The sequence below is a fragment of the Lepidochelys kempii genome, chromosome 3 (assembly GCF_965140265.1).
Source record: "Lepidochelys kempii isolate rLepKem1 chromosome 3, rLepKem1.hap2, whole genome shotgun sequence".
In the NCBI taxonomy this organism is placed as follows: Eukaryota; Metazoa; Chordata; order Testudines; family Cheloniidae; genus Lepidochelys; species Lepidochelys kempii.
This window is the reverse complement of record NC_133258.1, coordinates 47554615-47581284: the sequence shown is the minus strand read 5'-3', so window position 1 is coordinate 47581284 and position 26670 is coordinate 47554615. Positions and strand designations below refer to the sequence as shown.

Sequence of the window (26670 nt, the reverse complement as noted above, 5' to 3'; positions counted from 1 at the left end):
TAGAATATTGGTTAGTCTTTCTCAATAACTTTCAGATCAAATTCGCTCAATTTTTCCATTTATAACTCAGTGCATGGGCCAGATTCCAAGGTAGTATAAGCGGGTGTAGCTCCATTGTCTTCAGTAGAGTTATGTCAGTTTACACCAAGGGAGTATTGGGCCAGGTTGTTTTTTTTTTTAAATGTCAGAGCTGAAAATAAGTCCAGGATCTGGAAAAGAGGCAGTGTTCTTTCTTCCTCGGACATCATAATAGTTAATACAGCTTCTGCAACTGGATTCAGGTTGTCAGGTTTGTTGATGATGGACCAGGTAGAACAGAATCGAACTCATTCTTTCAGGGCTGCACAGACAACAGCAGAACACACGTTATTATCAGTGCAGGGCAAAGAAGGCCCACAGGGAACTGATGAGTTGACTAAGGTTTTGCCATTTATAGACACCTTTCTCACTATAGCTCCTCTTAAATGATTAGTAAACGATCATTAATCTACTAATTATTATACACAGTAATGGAAGGTCTTAGTATGCATTGTCTGATTTAGAAAGAACTCTGTTATTTTTTATATTTAATATAGAGAGAGTATTCTTAACAGTCTTGAACCTTGTGGAGTCATTTATGCTAGTGCACATGAGAGCAAAATGAATGTAAATTGCAACAAATCAGAATGGTAGGGCTTTATAGCTCACCCACTTTGTATTCATGTAAATGGCTACAAAAGGTAAAAAGGCATTGGAGAATCAGGTTCCATCTAATCTGTATAATGTTCATAGGGACATACTACTTTGTATAGCTTGTTTGCTACATTTAATAACTTTTATTTTATAATCTGTTTTTTAAAACTTAATAGCTGTAAATTCCAGGAGTAGCAGAATCACTGTTTGAAAATCATTTTCACAGGAACAGGTTTCAGAGTAGCAGCCGTGTTAGTCTGTATTCGCAAAAAGAAAAGGAGTACTAGTGGCACCTTAGAGACTAATCAATTTATTTGAGCATAAGCTTTCATGAGCTACAGCTCACTTCATCGGATGCAACTTCATCCGATGAAGTGAGCTGTAGCTCACAAAAGCTTATGCTCAAATAAATTGGTTAGTCTCTAAGGTGCCACAAGTACTCCTTTTCTTTTTTCACAGGAACAGTAATTAACTAATGTACAGACATAGGGATACTGATTTTGTTTTCAGATAACGTGTGCAGTAACTGATTTTCCATGATGTTTCAGTGATGCATGTCTGCCTTTATGAGATCAGGAGCAGGTACTTAAACTGCAAGAACTCAATCCCTTGAAATTCAAGCTACTTTAAAATATAAAACAGCTTTAAAACCATTTAGTGGTTTCTTCAAACAACAATTTTGGCTTAACACTTAGTAAACCTTTCAGTGTTGTTCTTAATGAATCAAAATACGTGTCTTACCTTAGTTTTTCAATGATGCCAAAGAAGCCATGGACTATTTAAAGAATTTAAAAGATGCCATACAGCGAAAGTACAGTTGTGATAGGTCCAGCAGCCTTCATAAACTGGAAGATCTTGTTCAGGAGTCCATGGTAAGAATTCAAGAATCTTGTTGACAAAAAAATAAGATTAAACAAGAGTTGTGTAACACCTATCTGGATTTAAAAATCAAATTTGTAAACAATTTACCCAACTAAAGGGAAGTAATAAAACTATAAAATTTAATTTCAGAATGTCTAATTAAACGAGTTTATCCATTTGTCCTTGTTTACGGAATACTTCCATGCCTTTAAAATATACGTTTTTAAACAATAGTGCATATTAAAGGAAACTGATTACTTCATGGAGTTATTTCTGTTCATGTGAAACATGTTATTTTTCAGAGACAAAAGCTTTAAAAGCATTAAAGAAGCAGCATTGAGTTCTGGCCACCTCTGATTTTTGTTATTTTCTTAATTGCTGTTTAGGAAGAAAAAGAACAACTCTTGCAGTACAAGAGCACAGTAGCTGGCCTTGTGGGGAAGGCAAAGGCAATAATTCAGCTGAAGCCAAGGAATCCTGATAGTCCACTCAAAACATCCATCCCAATTAAAGCCATCTGTGACTACAGACAAATTGAGGTTAGAACCTTGAATTTCCTAAAATCAATTACAGACGTGAGGAGACAGCTAAAGTTTCATTAATTACATGTTCCTGGAAAACACAAGACTGTAAATATCTTCCACCCTAGTAAACAGAGCAAATGCTTGTGTTCTGCATTGTTGTTTTTTGTTGTTGTGTCACTTATTTGGTGACACCATTTACAAAAGTGCTTTGTAAGAATAGTTTATAATGCTTAGCTCATTAAATTATTCTGCTTTTCCGTTAAAACTAGATAACCATTTACAAAGATGACGAATGCGTATTAGCGAGCAACTCCCATCGTGCCAAATGGAAAGTCATTAGTCCAAGTGGTAATGAGGCCATGGTTCCATCTGTGTGCTTTACAGTTCCTCCACCAAATAAAGAAGCAATAGACACTGCAAACAGGTAGAAGCAAACTAAAAACAGCTGAAAGTGTGTAGTTCCTGTAATAAATATCTTGGTTGTTTTTAGTTTTTTAGGGAGGGAATATTGTCTTGTGATTAGGGCAGAGGAAGTCATTTTCATTTGAACTTATTTGTATAGGCAGCTTAAAAATAATTCATGCTCTTTGTGTTTTCTCCCCTTTTCATATGGGAGTACAATTTCAGTCAGTTTTTCTAATCTAACTGTGTTTGTACGTTTCAGAATTGAACAACATTTTCAGAATGTACTGGCCCTTTGGCATGAATCACATATAAACATGAAGAGCATGGTTTCCTGGCACTACTTGACAAATGAAATTGAAACTGTTCGAGCTGGTAATGTTGCTTCGGTAGGTACTGCACCAAACTATGTCCATCTGAGTGTACACTGGTAACTTACTGATACCCAGAAGACTGCAACTACAGAAACTATTGTAAACTGGAGAAGTTTTTAGCCGCTCACAACTTCAATGTGGAGAGAGACAGCTTACAGTGCCGTCTCCATTTTACTGTGTGCAGTACTCCATCTTGATCTAAGCAGCCTTCACTCTGACATATAGTTTTCTTATGCTGCAGCTTCACCTCCTAATGATTGGGGCAATTGCAAGCCCCATGTTCAGTCTCTGAGGCCTGCATAAGGGTGCATTTTAGTTACTCCATGCTACAGAATTGTACCCTGTTAGATAGTCTATATTATTTCATTATTAAAGAGCTGATTAAGATTAGTTTGTTCTAAACAAAATACTGATTTAAATCAAAATATCAAACACTTTGGCTAAAACAATCTGTCAGACCACTGAACAACGTAGTGTCTGCTTCTGTAAATCGTGTTTTACCTTTATATTACCTGAGACTGTTTATTACACAATACTTAATATATCTTTCTTCAATTTGCTGCAAATAACATTTGCAGTACACATATTGAGGGGTCATCCGCACACTTCTCACCCTTTCTATTTGATACAAATGAACCAGCAACCTCCACCGAAAATGCCCTGCTTCTTACCCATGTTTGGGTCAGTAACCATTTCCCCATTGATTGCCACATGGCATGGGAGGAGAAATGGTCTCTGGTATAACATAGGCCTATCCCATTGCTGGCATAAAAGATCAAATATGAATTTGGAATAGAATGCATGAACAGCCAGCTGTTGTTATGATTGTGATTGTTGTTTTGTGAGGGCCCAGGAATACCAATGGCTCCAACAGAATCTTAGAACTGCATACTACCTTGACACTACCTTATTCACACCCAGATGTAGCTTGCGTTTGATGTTTGGATCCAGTTTCCTGTGCTGGAAGAGAAAGAAACACAGAGCTGTGAATCATGAGTGCACTGAAGCTTTGGAAGCCCATGTAATCTCATGGGTGTCCATTAGCACGTTTACATAGTCATTGACACAATTTCCCCAAGAGATGGCAGGATTGACTTCCATATGAAAATGCTTGGGGAAGAGGAACAGCTGTCTGTCTGGGATCTGTTGAGGGGAATGAGCAAAGTCAGATTAATGCAGCTCCATCCCTTTATGGTTTAGTAAGTGGGTCAGCAGCACCTCTGATAAATAGTGGTAAAGGCAACAGATAAATAAAGCATAGATGCTTCTCCTCTATCCATGGACATGTGTGCTGGAAAGCCAAACGTTCAATTGGACTGTAACTTGACCATCACACATCCATATACAGATGATGGTTTGAGGGAAAAATGGACAATGAGTTGGGCTCAAAATATTTATCTCAGAATATGAATGGGTTTTGGATGCTTAGTTATGGTGCTTTTTGCTCATATGCAACTGGTTACAGTATTGCCCAATTTCAGACTGGGAAGGAATTTTTGCTCAAGTCATATTAGTAGGGTCCCTGAGCTTTTCCCTACGTTTTGTGGAGCAGGGGACATCTGTTAAGATCAGGTGGGCCTATCCCACACTATCTATGATGGTAGGACAGGACATTGATGAATCTAGGGTTTATATAGGTTCCTCCCCCCATGTTTCTAAAAGAGAAAATGTGAGTAGTGCAAACTGCCAGAGTTGATCTCAGTTGTGCTCCCAAATTGTATTTGCTCTTCTGAATCCTGAACATAGGTGATAAAAAGCATGTGCTCTGTTATGAGAGTAATATGTTCTGTTATTTGTATTATAACATGATCACATTGAGCCCATGACAATTTGTGGTACATAGGGTGCTTTAGCAAACACTTGAATAATTTTTTACTGACCTATGTGTGTTGGCTCTCAGTGAAGCGTTTGCAGAGGAAGGACACAAGCAACTGTTACTATACAAGGTCATTGAAAAGGCTAGAATATTTTAGAATGCTTCACAAGAGAAGCTTTTTTTTCCTGCATTTTCTACTCCACTACTTATGTTGCATTGGTATCTCACAAATTCCTCAGTCCAGTGGACATACAATCCTCTTCTACTTCATAATGCACATTCCCTCCTGAAGCACCTTCTAGGGTGATATGGCATTACAGTCCCTCAACCCTGCAAGTACTGTAATGGCTACATCTGCCCCAAACCATGTTGAATTCAGTATATGTAATTAGAGAAGTTGTATCACCTTTATCATCTGTACACTTGACAAGAATGTCTGGCATTTATACTGATCTGTTCTCTTTTTTAGATAAAGACAATGTTGCCAGGAGAACATCAGCAGGTTTTAAGCAATTTACAGTCCCGCTTTGATGACTTTCTGGAAGACAGCCAGGATTCCAAAATCTTTTCAGGCTCAGATATAGCACATCTGGAAAGGGAGGTTAATATCTGCAAGCAATACTATCAGGAGCTTCTTAAATCTGCAGAAAGAGGTAAGAGCAACTCACTGGGAAATATGTAAACGTTTCCTTAAAAGAGGCTTTATGATACCTGATGAATCTTTTGCTTTCCAAATGTGAACTTCAGTGCACTGCATGTTTTATTATGTTAACATCATTAAGACAGGCAGCTACAATAAATGAATAAAGAGCGATCATTTAGACAGGTTGCGCTGTAAATTCTACTAGAGTTGAAGGTGATTTATTAGTACTACTCAAAGGTGTGTAAAAAACATTTTTCCTGGAAGAATAATTTACCCTCTGGAGTGCAGCTCATCATTTGGTCTAGCTTTTCATAGTCTTATTTCTGATGGATTGAAATATATCTTGAATATCTTACTGAGCTCAGAACAGAATTAGAATAGTATTTGACTCATTACACAAGAAAAATGTCTTACGCATTCTGTCCTAGTGTTGCAAAATATCCCATCGCCACTCTTTAAAAGCTACTATCATAAGGCTGCTTTTAAGATGCAGAAATATGAAAGCTTAGGTAATCTGAAAAGATACCTTATGCTGTCAAGTAACTATTGACTTACAGAAGTGAAATAGTTTATAAAACTGATTGAATTGCCACTATAGTTTGCTAAATAAGCAGAGACATATTGTACTTAGTAACTAGAATACTAGATAGGTGATTGTAGTGCGGTGGCCATTTAATGAGCCCCCATTTGTGACCAGGCGTCACTTTGCAGGCACCCTGCCCCTTTTAGCCCCCTGTGTTGGGCCCTTGAAGAACTACATGCAGGCTTTTACATGAGTAACAACACCCTATGCCTGGGGCTGATTTAATAACAGAAATAGTTCTTAACAGTCCAGAGAGTCCCAAAATAAAGTCCATCACCACATAAAAATCCATTCTTAGCTCTGGTGTCTTCTGTCTCAGGTGGAGCTCTTTTTCTGTCCCAGTCTGTTCTCACAGCCAATCCTCACAGCTTTTTCTAGCTGGAGCTTAGCCTTCTGGCTCTAGCCGCTAGGTCCCCAAACTTCTAGGTTCAAATGCCATCTGGGTTTCCTCACAGGAGGTTCCTGCTCCCTGGGATCCTGCTGTCACAGCTCCCTTGGTCTCAGGGTCTTCCATGCAGGAGTCTTTCACACTGCAGTTTTTCAACAGTTTCCTGAGCTTCCCCCCTTCATTGCAGCCTCCTGCTGCTCTCTGTAGGGCAATCATCCTGATCTCAGGTGTGACTCATTCTGTAATCAGGGTTGGCTAGTCCTTTACTGTATCCCTGTTTACAGTGATGAAGAAGAAATCCATTAGAGGTTAGCTACAATAGCAGTAATGAAATCATCTGGCTGGAAGAAGTATAGTCATTCACTTCACCAGTGTGCATGCAAAGGGGATGATGGTAGCCCTGACGGTTGAAAATGGGGAATCATGATTGAGCAGGTCTGTTTTCAGTGGGGTCCCTCAGGGATCAGGTTTTGGCCTTACATTGTTTAACATCGTTATCAATGACCTGGAAGAAAACAAAAAATCATGGTTGGTAAAGTTTGCAACTGATACAAAAGTTGCTGGAGGGGTGAATAACAAAGAGGACAGGTCACTGGTTCAGATGAATCTGCATCATTTGGCAAACAATATGCAAGCAATATGAAAGCAAACAATATGCGTTTTAATATGGCTAAATGTAAACATGTACATCTAGGAACAAAGAATGTAGGCTTACAGGAACAGGGGGTCTATCCCAGGAAGCAGTGACTCTGAAAAAGATTTGGGGGTTGTGGTGGATAATTAGCTGAACATGAGCTATGTGGCCAAAAGAGCTAATGCAATTATGGGATGCATAAACAGGAATTATTTTACCTTTATATTTGGCACTAGTGCAGCCGCTGCTGAAATACTGTGCCCAGTTCTGGTGCCCACAATTCAAGAAGGATGTTGATAAATTGGGAAGAGGGTTCAGAGAAGAACAATGAGAATGATTAAAGGATTAGAAAACATGCTTTATAGTGATAGACTCAAGGAGCTCATTCTGTTTAGCTTAACAGAGAAGGTTAAGGGGTGATTTAATTATAATCCATATGTATGTACATGGGAATAAATATTTAATAATTGGCTCTTCAATCTAGGAGAGAAAGGTATAACACGATCCAATGGCTGGAAGTTGAAGCTAGGAAAATTCAGACTGGAAATAGGGTGCAAATTTTTAATGAGTGTAATTAACCATTGGAATAATTTACCAAGATTTGTGATGGATTCTTCATCACTGACAATTTTTAAATCAAGGAGGATGTTTCTCTACAAGTTGTGTTATCGGAATTATTTTGGGGAAGCTCTATAGATTGTGTTATATAGGAGGTCAAAGTAGATGATCCCTTTTGGCCTTGAATCTATGAATCTGATAGACATTAATTTTGGAAGTGCAAGGAGATGATCTAGTAGCAGCTAAGGACTACGGGTTTGATCCAATTCCCATTAAAGTTAATTCCTGTTGGCTTTTCTGGGAGTAGAATCAATGCCTGAAAGAGCTGTAATATTCTGAGGTATTACAAAATCTGTTGTTAGGAGGAGGAGAAGTATGATATGGCAATTTAGATTCATTTCCTAAACAGCGCCTTTGGTTACTTCAACAGAGGAGCAGGAGGAATCCATTTACAATCTGTACATCTCAGAAGTCAGAAACATCAGACTTCGCTTGGAGAGCTGTGAGGACCGTTTGATCCGACAGATTCGGACTCCGCTGGAGAGGGATGACCTACATGAAAGTGTGTTTAGGATCTCGGAACAAGAGGTGAGTCATTCGGAAAGAATGGTTCAACTAGGAAGTGGTGGTTTTCCAAAACGAATAGTTTTCTCTTGAAACAAATGGACCCAGATCCTTGCATGTTATGGTTCAGCTCAGAAGGGTGGGGTGACTACATGATTTTCTCGTATATCGGTGGAGGTAAAGGAACTAATCAATAGCCAGTCTTCCATCTTTCTATGCTGCACATACAGTCCTCACTTTTTCAACAAAGAGCACAGAAATAAAAATAATATTAAGAACAGAAGTTTACTCTAAGTAATGTCTAGGATATATGAACACTGTCAGGCTGATGTAGAATAAATAAATACTGTCAATTGCCTTCCATTTTATAGACGCTAAAGAAAGAGCTGGATCGACTGAAGGATGATTTGGGAATGATCACAGATAAATGTGAAGAGTTTTTCAGTCAAGCTGCTGGTTCACCTTCTGTCCCCAACCTGCGTTCTGAGCTCAATGTCATCATTCAGAATATGAATCAAGTTTACTCTATGTCTTCCATTTACATAGAAAAGTATGTAATAAACCGTCACTTGATGCATTTTAATGTACACCTTTTTTGCCCCAAATGAAAGTAAATAAAAAACCCAGTAAAGTTATAAAATGACTTTATAGTCATTATATAGTATGAATAATACTATAGTATAGTAATACTTATAGTATGAATAATACTGATCAAGGGTAAGAGAGTTATCAAAGTCATTACAGTGAAAAAAAGGATTACTAGTTATCAGACATCACAGAGCAAGACTGAAAAATGTGAGCAGTTTGAATATTATCAATACACGATTAGTTAACAAGAGGTTACTGTTTCAGGTTAAAAACTGTAAATTTGGTGCTGAAAAACACTCAAGAAGCCGAAGCGCTAGTAAAACTTTATGAGACTAAACTGTGCGAAGAAGAAGCAGTCACTGCTGACAAGAATAATATTGAGAACCTTATGGGTACATTAAAGGTATGAATTTGCTATATTTTCTTTATAGGTAAATTGTAAAATAATGTATAGTAAAATAATTGTCTTTTTATAATAACCCATTGGTTAGACTACATTTGTGGTGCAGCCAAAGACTTCTTTTCTACTTTTAAGCAGATTGTACATTTTAAGATTGCTACATTAGACAAATCTGTATCCTTTGGGCAATTAGGATAAGAAAATAAATGTATTATTTGGTAGGTTAAAATAATTCTCACAGACACTTTATACTTACAGAAGTTTGCATTTTGCATACACATATAACTCTGGAAATGTTAGTATGAGCTGTGCACATAACATGCAAAACAGGAGTGCTAATGCACCTCCCAAGTGCAGAGAGAAACACTGCAGAGTAAGTGTCTTGGAATATCTGAGGCTCCAAAAGTGTGTGGTTGCAGCAACAAAAGAGTTAGTGACTTTTGTTTTTTATTGGAAGATTCCAGGCAACATTAAGACTGGCTGCCCTAAAAACTTTGCCACTTTCTTAAATAAATAGAAAAGCTTCCTTCAGTATTTGTACAGTCCCTTATACTTCCATTTAAATACTGCAAGCTAATGTTATTTTACAATTGACAGATTTTTTAAGTGACCTCTGTAGTTTATTAGACAAATATTAGCTTGCTAATTTGCAAGCCATGTGCTTGATTTGTGTGGGCATTGGGACTCCTATACCCAGAATTTTCAGTTCACAGCTGTTTCATAGTCATTTCGGTATTGGAGCAAACTGAACAACCAGAAAAAACTGGATATGCAATGTGTTGATTTACACACATAGTGCTATACTTTGTTTACTTATCCTTTATTACATATTAGCTGTGGAGGTCTGAAGTGGATGAGAAAAGAGAGGTATTCCATGCCTTAGAAGATGAACTGCAGAAAGCCAAAGCGATCAGTGATCAAATGTTTAAAACGCATAAGGAACGCGATCTTGACTTTGACTGGCATAAAGAGAAAGCTGATCAGCTGTCTGAGAGATGGCAAAATGTTCATTCTCAGATTGAAAACCGGTTCGTACCACTTCATGTTGTAGTGTGTTCAAAGCATCTTTTAGGCTATTGATGTTGTTTCTTAGCTAATTTATCTTCTGCTTAAGCAATAAAAAATGAACATTATCGTGGGTTGAAATGTATTTCTTAACTATTTAGGAAACTTGCTAACATGGTGGATGCTTATCTTTTCTGTGCTGCTGCCATTGTTCACATGATCCCCTGCAGTTTTTTCTACAAGAGCCACAACTTTAAGTGTGTGTAACATCTTCAGTTTAACACTATGCTATATAGGCTTTACCATAACACTTAGTAGTTAGCGAGATACAGCACAGATATGCTGCCCTTTTCCCCTAGCAAAAATGCCTGCATATCAGGGCCTCCTGTCTTAGGGAAATGCTTTCTGCTGCCCCCTAGTTAGTACTGATAGGTGGGAATGATGAGATAACCTTCACTTGTGAGTTGCTGGTCAGATTTATGTTTACTTCTTGTTAAAGAACATTGGGCCTAAGACCTCAAGTCCTTAGTCCTTAACTCCCATTGACTTCAGTGATAATTTTGTCTGCATAAGAACTGAAATAAGGACTTTAGGTTTTGGCCAAGAACCAGTAATTTGCCCCTGGAGTATGTCCTGTTGACCTTCCATTATGTTCATGCAATATCATGATGCAACTCGAGTTCATTTGTTCTATGAAATGTGACTTTTTGATTAGATTTTGGTGATGTCCCTGGATAATATTACTCAAATATTTTTATACACGTGTACACGCGCACACACAGACAAACAGTAATGTGTGTGTGTTATATATATAATATACACACCCACACACAGTATTCTGGAATGCGCTTATCCATTGTTCTCACAGGGAAGAAGTTCACATCTTAATGCTTTCCCAACCAACCTCATATCCTTCTGTTTTCAATCTCTTTAATTCTATCTGTCTAGAGCTAAGGACAAATTAAGGGAGAACAACATTATTTGCAAACTAAAACTATTTTCTTTATTTTAGTTTATGACCCTGGAATCTCTGAAGAGAAGTATCAGAATACTGCTGTTTATATGAAACAATGCTGTACAAGGCAAACTTTCATATTTCTCCCTTCTTAAAAGCAGATGTCCTTATGTTATTCCACCAGTTCAAAAAAGAACTAGATAAATTCATGGAGGATAGGTCCATCAATGGCTGTTAGCCAGGATAGGCAGGGACTGTGTCCCTAGGTTCTATTTGCCAGAAACTGGGAATGAGAGACAGGGACTGGATCACTTGATGATTACCTGTTCTGTTCATTCCCTCTGGGGCACCTGGCAATTGGCCACTATCGGAAGACAGGATACTGGGCTAGATGGACGTTTGGTCTGACCCAATATGGCAGTTCTTACGTTCTTAGTCCAATCCATGCAGGAACTGATAATCAGTTAACTAATCGGATATAATTAACTAATTTTATTGCCTCTACCTCTAATTGCCAGAAACTAAAGAAGGGATTGGCAAGACCTGGTCAAAAATGCATCTAGTCAAAGAAAACAGTTTGAATGTCAGTATGATTATTAGCCATCAAGCTACTGGCTTTCACAAAAACTATGGGGAAGAGCACTTTCCTTCTGTTTTTGAGTATAAGAAACATGCAATTGGCATGTGTAGCCTTTTTTGGCTGAAATTAAACTGCAGTGTATGTATCTTTAAATTTCACTCTTAATTTTTTTGTTTTCTGGTAAACAAAGTGATATATTTAAATGAAAAAACAGTAGCTTTCTGAAAAGCTTAAGTGTCCCTATCCGCTCACAAGGCAAACATGAACCAAACACTCTCCTCACATGACATCTGTGTAGAATATGCTGACAGATTATTGTTAACACACAGTGACTTCTAGGGTAAATATGACAGCTTGTGGTCGTTGCAATTTGTGGCAGTAAACAGACTGTTTTCTGCAAATGTTCACCCTCCTACTTCCTAACTGTTCGACAGTGATACTCACTATACACATATATTTGTCAATATTGGCTCCAATTAAACATCTTTCCTTTTTTTTTTCCCCCACCATTTATTGTTATTTTGTTTACTCTGTTATTTGTTTATATGTATACCAAAATATAATTCCTCAAATGCAATACATAATCACTGTCACACTCGCTCTTTTTCACACACATACATGCACAGAGAATGCCCTTAGCATTGTTGAAAGTAAGGCAGATTCAAAAGTAGGTATTACAAACCAGAATACCAGAGTTGTTAAATATACGGTTACAGACAGGCAGATTGCTCTGAACCCACGTCTCTGCTGTCTCTTTGGTTAGTATATTTGTATGGGTTTTAGGCACATTGTTTGGACTACAGCAGATGAGTCTCAAGCACTCTGAGCACTCCAAAATCAGTTTGCAGGAAATAGCACAGGTTGCCTTTGTTTGCCCCTCTGCTCCCATTTAACTGCAGAATAGAAGAGTCTTAACCAGTTTCCACTTCAGTCTCTGTGCCTGTTTGGTTTAAATGGCAGGCCCACAGACTTGAGTGAGTTTTCAGTAGTTTCCAGAATCATATGGTTTAAAGAGGGATTTACCCCAAAAGGATAATTGACATTAGCATTTTTGGACAGCTAAAGACTTTGCGTTTGTGCCAACTCCTACTTGGCTTGGGAGGAGTAGAGGATGTGGTCTGCTGGTCTCCTTCAGTGCAGGTTTTGGCCCTCTTGACTTGTGCTCAGAACCAAACCCACTGGTCACACCTAAAACACATCCACTTCTCATCCTTCTGCATGGCAGTGACAATTGCTTCTGCAGAGGCTTCTTCACAGTGTGCTGGGGAATGTTGTGTCTAGTGCATGGTCTTTCTGCTTCTGGGCTCATTAATTTAGGAAATGCGCAGTGTTTCTGCTGTGACTGGACCTTCCCTGAACAGAAAAGCCCATTGAAGGCTTGACCCATAGTCAGTTGTTTCTAGTATAAATGTTCTTTCCCTCTTCCAAGTGTTCTCTAGTGTGAAAATCCCTCTTTAATCTTTATGGAATGTCATTAAGCTGGGGATCTCTGTGGTAGAAACGGCCATTAATATATTTTAGTAAAAATTATTAAATTTCCTTTTATGATGATAGATGGTGACACCTGATATCTTAAAGGCTATGTTGACTTACATAATTTTTTACAGTACCTTCTCCCCAATCACATCTCTTGTTCTCAAATTAAACCAGGTTGCGTGACTTAGAGGGTATCAGTAAATCTCTGAAATATTACAAAGATACTTACCATACACTGGATACCTGGATTCAGAAAGTGGAAGATACTCAGCGAAAGATTCAAGAAAACCAACCAGAAAACAGCAAAGCTTTGGCTAAACAGCTGAACCAGCAAAAGGTACAAAAAGGGAATCCCATCCTGGGGAAAAGTATTGAAACTAATAACTGGAGCCCCGTTATTTTTGAAAATGCAAAATACAATAAAATAAAACAAAACAAAGTATAAACCAAACTGAAATGAAAAAGTCACCTCACAGCAGCAGCTCCTGTCCCTCAGATCTGGGCCCAGCTCCCTGCTTCAGTTATGTAGGGTACAGGGTCACAGCATCACTTGTGTAAATTTGGTCCAGCCGCCCCTCTGTCATCATGATGGAGGGGAAGTGCCAAGTGCCACATCGCAACACCTGGAGCGGGGAGGTGGGCCCGGACCCATGGACAGGAATCGTGTGCTTCTGGGTGAGTGTGGGACAGGCTCACTGTACAACAATCCTTCCCCCCTCCAGGGCCTCTCATCTCCCCCGGACAGGACCCCTTTCCTCCTCCTCTTCGCATGGATAAAATCGTAAAAATGAAATTCCCCAAAATATAAAATATAAAAAAAATTAATGGGACTCTACTAACAAAAGAAAAATATATAAAGATCATTTTAAAGCAATGATGTCAATCTCCCTTTAGCTATCTCAGATATCTCTGTGACCCCTAGTAACCGAGTATACTAGTCTTTTACCTTCACAACACCTCTTTGAAGTAGGGAAGTGCTGTTAATCTTATTTACAGATGAGGGTCTGAGGCACAGAGAGTCAAAATGACTTGCCCAACATCATGCAGGAAGTCTGTGGCAAAGCGGAGCTCTCCCAACTCCCAGGCTAGTGTCCTAACCTCTGGGCTATCCTTCCTCTATAATGCCATTGGGAGTGCATCCCAACTTGCCACACACCAGTGCTCCATAGACAGTTGCCATTCAATAGCAAACACAGTTAGCAAAAACTAATCACATTCCTGGAATGGCATTGTCATGAAGGCAATGTGTTGTGACTTCAATAGGACTGCTTGTGTGCTTACAGTTAAGGGAGTGCTTTAGTGCTTTACTGGTTTGTCACCAGAGTGCTCAGCACCTTACAGGATTGAGACCAGGAAGGACAGCCATTCCCTAAATGTTAGGCAAACAGAACCACTTTGTGTGAATGTTCAATAATAGTGAATAATAAAGGGGTATGAACATGCCACAGTCAAACAACTGGCTGGCAACCAAATGTTTATGTAATCCCCTGATAGTGTGTATTTCAGGTCACCATCTGTGCCTGATCCACAGAGGAAGTGAGTCTGTGACAGCCCTCATTAAAGAATCTGTCTCTTTAGCTAAAAATGTAGCAGCTTTTAGCCTTGCAGGTGTCCAGGATGCAGACACTATTTTTACAGTATTTTACCAGCGGCCTGGATCTAAATCACATGGAACTCAATAAGAACATAGGAACGTCCATACTGGGTCAGACCAAAGTCCATCAAGCCCAATACCCTGTCCTCTGACAGTGACCAGTGGCAGGTGCCCCAAAGGGAATGAACAGACAGGTTGTCATTGAGTGATCCATGGCCTGTCATCCAATCCCAGCTTCTGGCAAACAGAGGCTAGGGACACCATTCCTGCCCGTCATGGTAATAGCCATTGATGGACCTATCTTCCATGAATCAATCTAGCTCCCTTTTGAACCCTGTTATAGTAATGGCCTTCACAACATCCTCTGGCAAGGAGTTCCAGAGGTTGACAATGCGTTGCTTGAAAAAATACTTTCTTATGTTTGTTTTAAGCTTGCTACCTATTAATTTCATTTGATGGCCCCTTATTCTTGTATTATGAGGAGGAGTAAACAATGCTTCATTATTTACTTTCTCTATACAACTCATGATTTTATAGACCTCTATCATATACCTCCTTGGTCACCTCTTTTCCAAGCTGAAAAGTCCCAGTCCTATTAATCTCTCCTCATACGGAAGCCGTTCTATACCCCTAATAATTTTTGTTGCCCTTTTCTGAACCTTTTCCAATTCCAATATATCTTTCTTGAGATTGGGCAACCACATCTGCACGCAGTATTCAAGGTGTGGGCATACCATGGATTTATATAGAGGCAATATGATATTTTCTGTCTTATTATCTATCCCTTTCTTGATGATTCCCAACATTCTGTTCGCTTTTTTGACTGCCGCTGCACATTGAGTGGATGATTTCAGAGAACTATCCACAATGATTCCAAGCTCTCTTTCTTGACTGGTAAAAGCTAATTTAGACCCCATCATTGTATATGTATAGTTAGGATTATGTTTTCCAATGTGCATTACTTTGCATTTATGAACTTTAAATTTCATTTGCCATTTTGTTGCCTAATCACACAGTTTTTTGAGATCCTTTTGTAGCTCTTCGCAGTCTGTCTGGGACTTAACTATCTTGAGTAGTTTTGTATCATCTACAAATTTTGCCACCTCACTGTTTACCCCTTTTTCCAGATCGTTTATGAATATGTTAAATAGGTCTGGGCCAGGTACAGATCCCTGGGGGACAGCACTATTTACCTCTCTCCATTCTGAAAACTGACCATTTATTCATACTCTTTGTTTCCTATCTTTTAACCAGTTACCAATCCATGAGAGAACCTTCCCTCTTATCCCATGACTGCTTTTTTTTCTTAAGAGCCTTTGGTGAGGGATCTTGTCAAAGGCTTTTTGAAAATCTAAATACGCTATATCCACTGGATCTCTTTTTTCCGCATGCTTATTGACCCCCTGAAAGAATTCTAGTAGATTGGTGAGGCATGATTTCCCTTTACAAAATCCATGTTGACTATTTCCCAACAAATTATGTTCATCTATGTGTCGGACAATTTTGTTCTTTACGATAGTTTCAACCAATTTGCCCGGTACTGAAGTGAGGCTTACTGGCCTGTAGTTGCCAGAGTTAGCTCTGGAGCACTTTTTAAAAATTGGCGTCACATTAGCTATCCTCCAGTCATTTGGTACAGAAGCTGATTTAAATGATAGGTTACAGATGACAGTTAGTAGTCCTGCAATTTCACATTTGAGTTCCTTCAGAACTGTTGGGTGAATTCCATCAGGTCCTGGAGACTTATAGACAATGGGAGTCTTTCTATTGACTTTCTAGGATTCCGATCAGGACCCAGGATTCCAACTAGCTATAGGACAGTGAAATGCAAGCAGTGCTATAAATAGTTTGATGGTGGGAAACTTAGAAATTCTTATAATAATAATACTTATCAGCCATAACAAAGGGAGAGAAAAGCATTATTATTATGATTATTATTTCTATTATTATTAATTATTATTATTATTATGCTGAAGATATACACATATATTTTACAGATGCTGGTTTCTGAAATTGAAATGAAACAAAATAAAATAGATGAATGCCAGAAATATTCAGAGCAATACTCAGCTTCAGTAAAGGTAAGAAAAATTATACACATATAATAGAGTTTAATTTGATAATGTGTCCTTTACATGTATACTGGTATTGTACAATGGATACAACATGCAAGCAGTGGTGCTCTGCTGCTAAATTGCATTATAAATACGTTATTTAATGTCAGTGTGATAGAGAGTGCTGATAACTTTTCTGACTGCATTATTTTTACAGGATTATGAACTGCAGACAATGACATACAGGGCTATGGTTGACTCACAACAAAAATCTCCAGTGAAACGCCGGAGAATGCAGAGCTCATCTGACTTCATTATACAAGAGGTAACTGGATGTTCTTTGACAGGGAAATGTGCATTCATTTAGCAGCCTGTTGTAGAGTGGAGGAAATGCAACACTGGAATTTATTAATAATTAAATGTAGTAACCCCACACATGATCTTTACTGTACATAGACAAATCCTGATGTAAATATACTGTTATACATCTCACAGTATCTGATTATATATTTGAATGTTGGTGTTGATAAACAGTTAACAAAAGACCCATGAAAAGCTTGGATGAGAAACATAGAAAACAGAGAAAAATAAAACTGTTTATTAACATGGTGAGACAAATCATGTCTCAGGCTGCCACCCCATGGGTAGCTTTCACCATCACTGTGGTGCCCCAAGGCTCTGTTGTAGCAGATTCAGAGGCTATGCCTCCCTCAGCCCATTTGTGCATGCAGAGGTGCAATTTTGTCCCCAGAGGACTGATTGAGTACAAGAGTGAATGGGGCAGGTTGGCCTGGAAGTGACTCTCTCTAGCTGACAATTCTGAAACAGGAGCTGACAGCCAGAAACAAAGACCTAGGCTTATCGGGATGAAGATACTCTATCTATCCATCCAGCTATCAAGGGGTTAAGATTTTGAAGCCCCTCCAACATAAGATAGGGACCTTAGGTCCTTTCACTCAGGCTGGAGTACGGTTGGGGATACTACAGCTCTAGGGCGTGGAATTTTCCAAAGCCCCAGGGTGACACAGGAGCACAAATGTCATTCAAGTTACTTTGGTACTTTTGAAAATTCCACTCTAGTGCTACAGTACCAGAGGAGTTAGGATCTTTGTGATTAGAAAGATTATTTCCTTGAGTTTGTTCTCCCCACATTCTTTTGTCCCCAGAGTTCCACCACACCAGTTACCCACCTAGCAGATGCAGGTCACTTCCATTCAGCCTCTTACATACCAGGCTGACCATTCTTAGGATCAGTTGGTCCTGTGAACAGACTGTTTATGTGGTTCTTTGTGACTATTATGTTCCTTAAACCAAGATCAAGATTTGTCTTATTACGAGCTCTGTGCCATATATAACTTTCGTAAAGGCCAGTTTAAGTCTAGAACTAGTTCTTGGACATTATTTGAATGCATTCCAAGTCACTGTGAGTGGTACCATTTTCCTCTTCCCTTTTCCTCTTTTGTTTCTATGCAGTTCATGGATTTACGAACACGCTACACTGCCTTGGTGACCCTGATGACCCAGTATATTAAATTTGCTGGTGACTCTTTGAAAAGACTGGAAGAAGAAGAGGTAGGTCGCAGGAAAATAGAAACCATTTTGTTGGGGGAAATAAAACAGCTATTGGACTTGGATCATAATTTTAGCTGAAAATACTAAGAACCGAAATTCCTTATATACCTCACATACATGGGAATATATGGATATTGATCTGTGCGGCTATTGTTCGTATAAACACTGATGTCTGTCTGCAAAGTCCTCACATTCCATCAGTCCTTCCGGATGGGAGGGTCACATTACAGGGACCCACTGTGATTCACTGAATTCTGCAGAGAAGGAAATTATCTATAGGACAAGAGAAATTATAATGCACCGGGATAGTTTTACTTAAGACCTAGCACAAATTACCTGGTAGTGATGGGTCCCTTTGAGTCAAACATTTTTTTAAAACTTTTTTATTTCTAATAAACAAGGAAAATATAAAAGTATACCTCTGTAAAGAAAATAATTTAAATTTCCACCAAAAGCTGTCCATCTTTATAAATCATAATTCATCATCTATATTCAGACATAGACAATACTTGCTTTTTAATTTTTGAAAATTTAATTTGCAGTTTTATTTTTACCACAGAAACCACACTGGATGTTTGGAATGTGAACTGTATTTATTTGGTGTATATTTTAGGGCTGGATATATGCTGTACTTACAAATGCAAGCTGAAATTTGCCCCTGTGCAGAGAGCCAGCCCAACTCCCATGCACTATTAATGTCCTATTTAAGTCCTAGTTAGTGTGCTTAAATGGGCCCTAAGTGGTGCTTAGGTCTTCCATTATCCCTCTGCACAGGGTTGAATTTCATCTGCAGCATGCACACAAGCTTGCTTTTAGTGCATAAGGAATTTCTTATTTAAATAGGGGAGTGCAATAACCCCTTCACTAATTTCTTAAGTTTGTTTTGATGCCTTTTAAATGTTTAGGCTTCTTTTGTCATTCTTCTGCATTGATTCTTTGAGGCAAATTAACATTTTTCACAGTGAGTATGAGGTCTCGTTAACAAGAATAAATGGAGACTATAAAAATTTGTTCAAAAATACGCAGTTTAAATCAATGCTTTAAAGATTTAAACAGAGAATATTATCTACTCTTCACTTTCTTTAAAAATATCATGTGTCTCTAAAGCAATTATATATTTACTCTTTAAGGATGATAGGGTCTTAATTTATACACTGTATCCTCATAGTTTTCTGCCAAATCATATACTGAACGATTTGTCCCGTATCAAAAATACATAAAACAGGATTGGAGTTATTTTAACAAGTTTTAATTTTTAATATTTATTTACGTAATCATTGGACAAGACGCTGGATCCTTAAAGGGATGTTAAATAATCTTGCTGCCATCTTTGTCTTTGCTGCATGTTCTTTCTGTCACACACCTCTGAACAGAATAGCATAAGTATGAAAAGTGTACATCTTTTTTTTTTTTTTTACCATGTAGCATCTGTTGCATGAGATATTGGTTTTTTACAATCTAAGGAGGCTTTATGTTTATAATTCATGCTGCTGGTAAAAATGAAAACAAAAAAGAAAAATATCTAGAGACCAAGACATTTGTCGGGTTTGACTGGTTGGTTTCAAGTTTCTCAAGAATAATTGAATTTTATAAACCATTTTTGTCTGTTCCGAGCTGTGTCTGCAAGACTGTTTTTTGCAAAACATATGCAGAGTTCTACTTCCTTGATAACTTCTTAGTAGATAATTTAAGGTTGCTTTCTAATTGCAAAGCACTATATTAATTCCTTTTGGAATCAAAGTAGCGTATCCTGGAGCTTTTCCATTTCAAAGCAGAAACAGTCATCAATTTTTCTGGGATTATACTTCTAATTTCTTCCTCTGACATTCAGGACTTTATTCTATCCTTGTCTTTGTTAAGAATTCTGAATGATGTCATTAAGAGTTTGGTGCATAGAAAAAGGATAAAATAAGGTCCTTGCTATGAAGTCTTTGACATTTAAAATCTAAATTTAAACCTGTGTGCTGTCAGCTCAGAGTTTATCCACTGAGCCTGAATTCCAGAAAACCATGATGGTAGCTGTAGTTTTTGAACCTTTGGGATGTGATGAAACAGTTGAACAAAGACAGAAAAACACAGTAGGAGAAAACCCAATAGATGAGACAGATTTGCAAAAAGATATTTCTCATAGTATATCTGAGAGTAAGTTGGAAATTCAAAGAAAAGAATTTGATACTGACATACATGATAAAATCATAACGGACAGAACATCAAAGCAACTGTTGAAGCCTCATGGTCAAGAAAGTGCTGGTAGAAATAATGGAGAAGAGCAGCTACATACAGGAAAGGAAGTAACCACCCTTTCTGGTAAACAGCATCAAAACACAGAGAATGGTAGAAATCTCAAATTTGTGTCATTGTTAATATAAATGACGATTCTGGTGAGGTGTAAAATCAGCCAATTGTTGATGGAATGAGACAGGAAACGGGGAGAGCCGAAGAAGTTTTATGAAGTATTAGTGGAGAAAATGCATGAAATCAAAGAAAAAGATGTTTTAAGAAGAGCAAGGGAAGATGCTCCAACAAAGGAGAAACATGGGTTGTATTCAGAAACTAACTTTAAGCTAATGATGAAGAGAGATGATGTCATTCAAAAGACTGGAAGATATGCTGTGGGTGCCAACCCAAACAGGAAACAAGAACATCTTTCAACGAGACCACTTGCTGAAAATCTACCATGCTAAATGCTAAAGATCATAGCCTCAACGGAAGCAGTGACAATGTGTCTTTAAACTTTGAAGACGAGTTGCAAGAGAGTGTTGAAACTATATCAACTGTAAAGCAGGAAACCACCCCCAGAGAGATGAAAGTGTTACAAGGGACGTGAAAAGACGACAAAGCTGAATTTGCAGCCTGTGAGGAAGATAGCATTTCTGATGCAGATGAAGGGAACACAAACAAACTCCATAATGCCCCTTTTGGATGACAGCTGTTTTGTAGCAGAAAACAACTCTCCAGAAAGACGAACTCTAAATCCAACTCAAGCACAGAATATAGTTCAAGCAAATATTGCATACCTGTTTGGTATTTCTAAGGGAAGCAGCATATAGAAAATGCTTCAGAACGATTTATATTAAATTTTGAAAAGTCACGAATACACAGTGGTCCAGGTTTAGAGGGGCAACTTTTAGGGGAGACAAATGTAAAAATAACCAGTTCAATGAAAGAAGTAATTCCAAGGGAAGAGAATATTTTTCCAGTTTCAGAAGCTGAATTAGCAAACATACAATTTGGAAATGACAGTAGAGAAAATAAAGAGAATTTGACACAGACTAAGATTCATAGTTTGGCCAATACAGGCATCAGCTTGAACAAACAGGGTGCAGAGGATGAATTAGATCAGTACCAACAAACGGAAGATTTATTGCTGGTTGCAGAAATGCAGAGTAAAGGTAGGTTTCAGAGTAACAGCCGTGTTAGTCTGTATTCGCAAAAAGAAAAGGAGTACTTGTGGCACCTTAGAGACTAACCAATTTATTTGAGCATGAGCTTTCGTGAGCTACAGCTCACTTCATCGGATGCATACTGTGGAAACTGCAGAAGACATTATATACACAGAGACCATGAAACAATACCTCCTCCCATCCCACTCTCCTGCTGGTAATAGCTTATCTAAAGTGATCACTCTCCTTACAATGTGTATGATAATCAAGTTGGGCCATTTCCAGCACAAATCCAGGTTTTCTCACCCTCCGCCCCCCCCCCCCCCCCAAACTGACTCTCCTGCTGGTAATAGCCCATCCAAAGTGACCACTCTCTTTACAACATGTATGATAATCAAGGTGGGCCATTTCCAGCACAAATCTAGGTTTTCTCACCCCCCACCCTCCCTCCAAAAACCACACACACAAACTCACTCTCCTGCTGGTAAAAATCCTAGCATCAAGGTACCTGAAATAGACAATAAGCTCCAGACAGTAAAATGAAAACACAGAAACGGAACATTAATTCTGGGGAAAAGCAAAGCAAATAAAAAGTAATGCATGGGTGATGAAGAGAAAAAGAACAGAAAAAAATATTGAGGTACCAGAAGTTTTCTCTTAATGCAAATCAAACACCAATTAAAAATAATTACCATTCAAAAATCAATCTAACTCAGTATTTGAATCTTGGACAAAAAGATCTGAAGGTGGAGCTGATTTAAAGTTGATTGAGCATAACTATAAATTAATATGTTGTTGTTCTATTAATCAGTATAAATTCAGAGATGGCAAAACAATTGATTTTTTTCAATAATTTTGAATTTGTTTCATCAAATTTTAATGTCACAATGTTATACTAGCAGGTATACCTCCCAGCTGATGCCTCACATTGCTAATCAGAAAGAGTGCAAGATTCCATAATAGCAAAATTTAATTTGTGATCCTAGATGCAACTGCAATCAGATTCTCAATTTTAATTGTTTAAAAATACTTTACATTTAATACGTTTGTTGTGTAACTGTCAGCATAAAAGGAGATGCTCCTAAGCTGATCCAGTTTAATCCCAACATCTGTAAGGGTGTGTCTGCACTGCAATAAATGACCCACAGCAGCAAATATCAGAGCCTGGGTCAACAGACTCAGGCCTATGGAGCGCATGCTGCAGGACTAAAAATAGCAGTGTAGATGTTCTGGCTTGGGCTGGAACCCGGGTTCTGAGACCCACATCCTTGATGGGGTTGCAGAGCCTAGGCACCAGCCTGAACCTGAACTTCTACAATGTTGTTTTTAGCCCCACAGCTTGAGTTGATCCAGGCTCAGAAACTTGCTGCTGCAGGTTGTTTTTTATTTTTTTTTCAGTGCAGACATTTCCTAAGTGTTTACTTAAAATCATCCAAGTGAAGGAGGAAAAGAGGGAATGAAGCTGCCTTTTCATTAGTACTTCTTGTGATATGTAAGTGTAGTCTCATTGCAACTGAAATCAGGCAAGTTTGTTAAAATAAAATAACCTTCTGTTTATTAGAAAAATTGCTTGCTTTTTACCTCACACTAGGCCTTGCCTTCACTAGGAAGAAACCTGTGTTCTTACCTCATGTTAGCGAACATGATAAAATTCTAGTGAAGACAAGGCAATCGTAGTTTGAACATGTTAGCAGGTCGAGATGAACCCTCTTCTCCCTCCTAGTGTCTACCTCCATCTGCTAATGTGCGGAAACTACTTCCTCCATCTGCTTATGCGTGGAAACTACTATCTGCCCTCTCTTCATTAAGAGTTTACTATCTCCTAGTTGACATGTGTTAGCTAACACATGGTAAGAAAACACCTTTTTTCCTAGTGTGGACACATCCTGAGTGCAGCTTCATGTATTATTTCTTTTTTTGGGCAGATTTCCAAATTTGTGTTGTATTATGTTTGTTGTAAACATAAAATGCTTTAAATTCCTACTGAACCAAACTGGAAATGCTGAACTTCCTTGACCTGTGTGATCCTTGCATATTGTGTTTTGTTCATTACTTGTTATAGCTATTTGTTTTGAGCAAGATCATATGCAAGCGGCTGTCTGACTTTTCTAACCATTTAGTGCTTGCTGAGTAACAAAAGAGATTCTTTGGGACTTCTCCCCTTTGTGGATTCCTTTATGAAGGATTTTTTCATCGTGAACTAATGATTTCTTGTCTGAAGCTTACTATGTAAGGAGAAGGTGATGGTGGTGGGAACTGCTCATCCTACTGTATTGACATGCCGAATATACGTTAGTAAGTATTTTCAACTATGTTTTGAAAATAATACAACAGATTTCACATGCTATATTAAAAAAGAACAGATTTAAACATATTTGTATATTTTAAATTTTCTTATAGATTATAAACAATGAGGCGGAATCAGCACGTGCAGCATACTCAGATCTGATGGCGCAACAGAAGTCAACAATTGATGAGAACAGAAAACTTATGGGAAAGATAAATGAGCTTGAGAAAATGTTAGAGGAGTTGAAGAAACAAAAGTTCCGTGTAGAACAGGAACTCCCCAAAGTGAAGGAAGCTGCAGACAATGAGCTGAAGAAACAGCAGAAGTATGTGGAAGAGATATCTTTTCAGAAAACCAAGGCTGAGCAAGAGGCAAAGCGGTATCAGATAGAGCTTGAGAGCATTGCTAAAGAGAAAGTATCTGCAGAGCAGGAGTTAGAACATGTAAGGCAGCTCATCTTGCAGGCAGAGGCTCAAAGAAGTGTAGTTGAAGAAAACCTCAGAGCTTTTAGAACTCAAATAGAGGAAAGTACTGCTGCTAGAAGAAAACTTGAAGAGCACCTGAGAAGGAAAGACACAAATCTTCAGGATTTAGAGCAGCAGAAAAAAGCTTTAATGGCAGAATTGAGGAAAAAAACAGAAGGAGAGGAAAAGCTTATGAAACTAATAAAGCAAATGGAACAAGGTTTTGAGTATCAAGGGAATCTAGCAGAAATAAAGCTCCAAGAGAAAGAGAAAACTGAAGCTAGAAGGCAAATAGTTGAAAGCAGATATTCCTTAATAAGAGAGAATGTGCTGCCAACTTGCACATCTGTGCAAGACAAGCATTATCGGGTTGATTCTGAAATTACAGGTTTCCAGAAAAAACTAGAAATAAAGAAAGTAGAGGAGCTTATACAGCAAGTAGATGAGCTGACTATTGCCAACAAAAAGGCTGAAAAAAACATTAAAGATCTAAAATACGAACTGAATGATCTTGAACTTCAGAAAGCATCAGCTGAAGAAAAGGCTCGTTTACTAAAAGAGAAATTAGATGATGCCAATAATACACTTAAATGTCTGAAAATTGAGTTGGACCAAAAAGATCAGGTAGAGCAGGGATATTTGCAACAGTTGAAAGAACTTGATAGGCAGCTGCACAAAACCACAGGTAAAGCTGAAGAGGTAATGCAAGAGGCCATAGATCTTAAGAAAATTAAAGTAAATTATCAAGAAGAGATGAAATCTCTTCAGCAGGAAAAGGCACAGTTAAAAAGGGAAGTAGAGGAATTGACTAGATCACACACACAAATTGAAATCACTATTCAGCATTTAAATTCACAAATCAACTCTCTCCAGAAAGAGAAGTTGATAGCTGAACAAAGAACACAGTCATGCAGAGGAGAAGCAAATAATCTGCAAGAACAGTATAAAAAAATCCAGGAACAGCTGCTTCAAAAGACAAGAGCAGAGAATGAAAATCAACAGAAGATTCAAAAGGTGAAAGATGACTTGGCCAAAAGCCATCATTTGGCAGAATCATTGAAACAAAAGGTAGAAGAGCTTACCAGATCGAATACTGAAACCAAAATAATGATGCAACAAATTCAGTCTGAATCAGAGAGGATAATTTTGGAGAAACAAAGTATTCAGAGAAAAAATGATGCCTTAAAAACCCTAGCAGATGGTTTTAAAGAGCAGCTACGTACCACAAATGAACAGTTGCACAAGCAGATAATAACTGAGCAAGAATTCATAAGTAAAGTCAAAAGTCTAGAAGGTGACCTAATAAAAACAAAAACATTAGCCAGTGAATTTAAGCAGAAGTGTGATAAGCAGGGAGCTTTCAAACTGAACGCTGAGATAGAGGTTAAAAATCTAAATGCACAACTAAATTCTTTCACTGTTGAAAAGAGGTTGAGTGAGCAGAAAATACAGCTACAGCAAACTCATATACAAGAGCTAAATAGTAAACTGAAGAAGCTGCAGGATGAATTCCATCAAAAGACCCTAGATGAGCAAACGGCACGCAAAAAGATGGCTCTGTTTCAGGAAGAGTCCATTAGGTTTAAACATTCTGCAGAGGAATTTAGAAAAAAAGTTGAAAAACTACTGGAATCCCATAGCATCACTGAAAATGACATTTCGGGTATAAGACTGGAATGTGTCACTCTGCAGCAAGAAAAAGATATGGCTGAAGAGAATATTAAATTGTACAAGATGCAAATTGAAGATCTTCAAGAAAGACTTCAGAAATGTCGTGAGCAACTACAACAAGGAAATCATGCTGAAATGGATTATTTTCAGAAATATCGGAAACTTGAGGAGGAATTGGAGGTACAGAGGCGCATGGTGGAGACCCTAAAACAGGATATGGACATGCCAATGAAGGAACGTGAACACCAGTTCCTAATGTTTCAGAATGGAGTTAAGCAACATAATAACATCAAAGATTCTATATTCAAATTGGACTTTGAGAAGAAGGGAAAGGAGTTTAATTACCTGGGAGAAACCTCACCTAGAGATTTAGAACAACTTCATCCATGTGCAAAAACAACTTCTTCATTGTTCAGACAGAAACAGGAGAGACAGGTTGATATAAACATTCCGGGGTTTAAAATGGATCGATTAGGAGAAAAGGAGCTGCACCTGGGTGCTGATGATACAGAACCAAAAGAGGCGCAGCTCCAGTTATCAAGAACAAACCAATCCCGAGATGATACAGGCCAACAGTCTTTTACAGAGTTTGTTTCTCAGACAAGCACCCAGCTCCAGATAA

The 26670-nt window shown here is 38.2% G+C and overlaps 1 protein-coding gene across 26 annotated transcripts in view; it reads left to right on the top strand.

The window, feature by feature from the left end:
* Nucleotides 1-26670, top strand: part of DST (dystonin) — a 470941-nt gene that overhangs the window by 272270 nt on the left and 172001 nt on the right. For all 26 annotated transcript variants that reach the window (XM_073336274.1, XM_073336294.1, XM_073336272.1 and 23 more), the window contains 13 exons: nucleotides 1419-1544; nucleotides 1920-2072; nucleotides 2327-2481; nucleotides 2722-2848; nucleotides 5119-5302; nucleotides 7886-8043; nucleotides 8391-8569; nucleotides 8872-9010; nucleotides 9842-10035; nucleotides 13198-13360; nucleotides 16615-16698; nucleotides 16889-16996; nucleotides 18145-18243. In XM_073336274.1, the coding sequence (XP_073192375.1) occupies nucleotides 1419-1544; nucleotides 1920-2072; nucleotides 2327-2481; nucleotides 2722-2848; nucleotides 5119-5302; nucleotides 7886-8043; nucleotides 8391-8569; nucleotides 8872-9010; nucleotides 9842-10035; nucleotides 13198-13360; nucleotides 16615-16698; nucleotides 16889-16996; nucleotides 18145-18243 (1869 nt within the window). The remainder of the gene's footprint in view (nucleotides 1-1418; nucleotides 1545-1919; nucleotides 2073-2326; nucleotides 2482-2721; nucleotides 2849-5118; nucleotides 5303-7885; nucleotides 8044-8390; nucleotides 8570-8871; nucleotides 9011-9841; nucleotides 10036-13197; nucleotides 13361-16614; nucleotides 16699-16888; nucleotides 16997-18144; nucleotides 18244-26670) is intronic.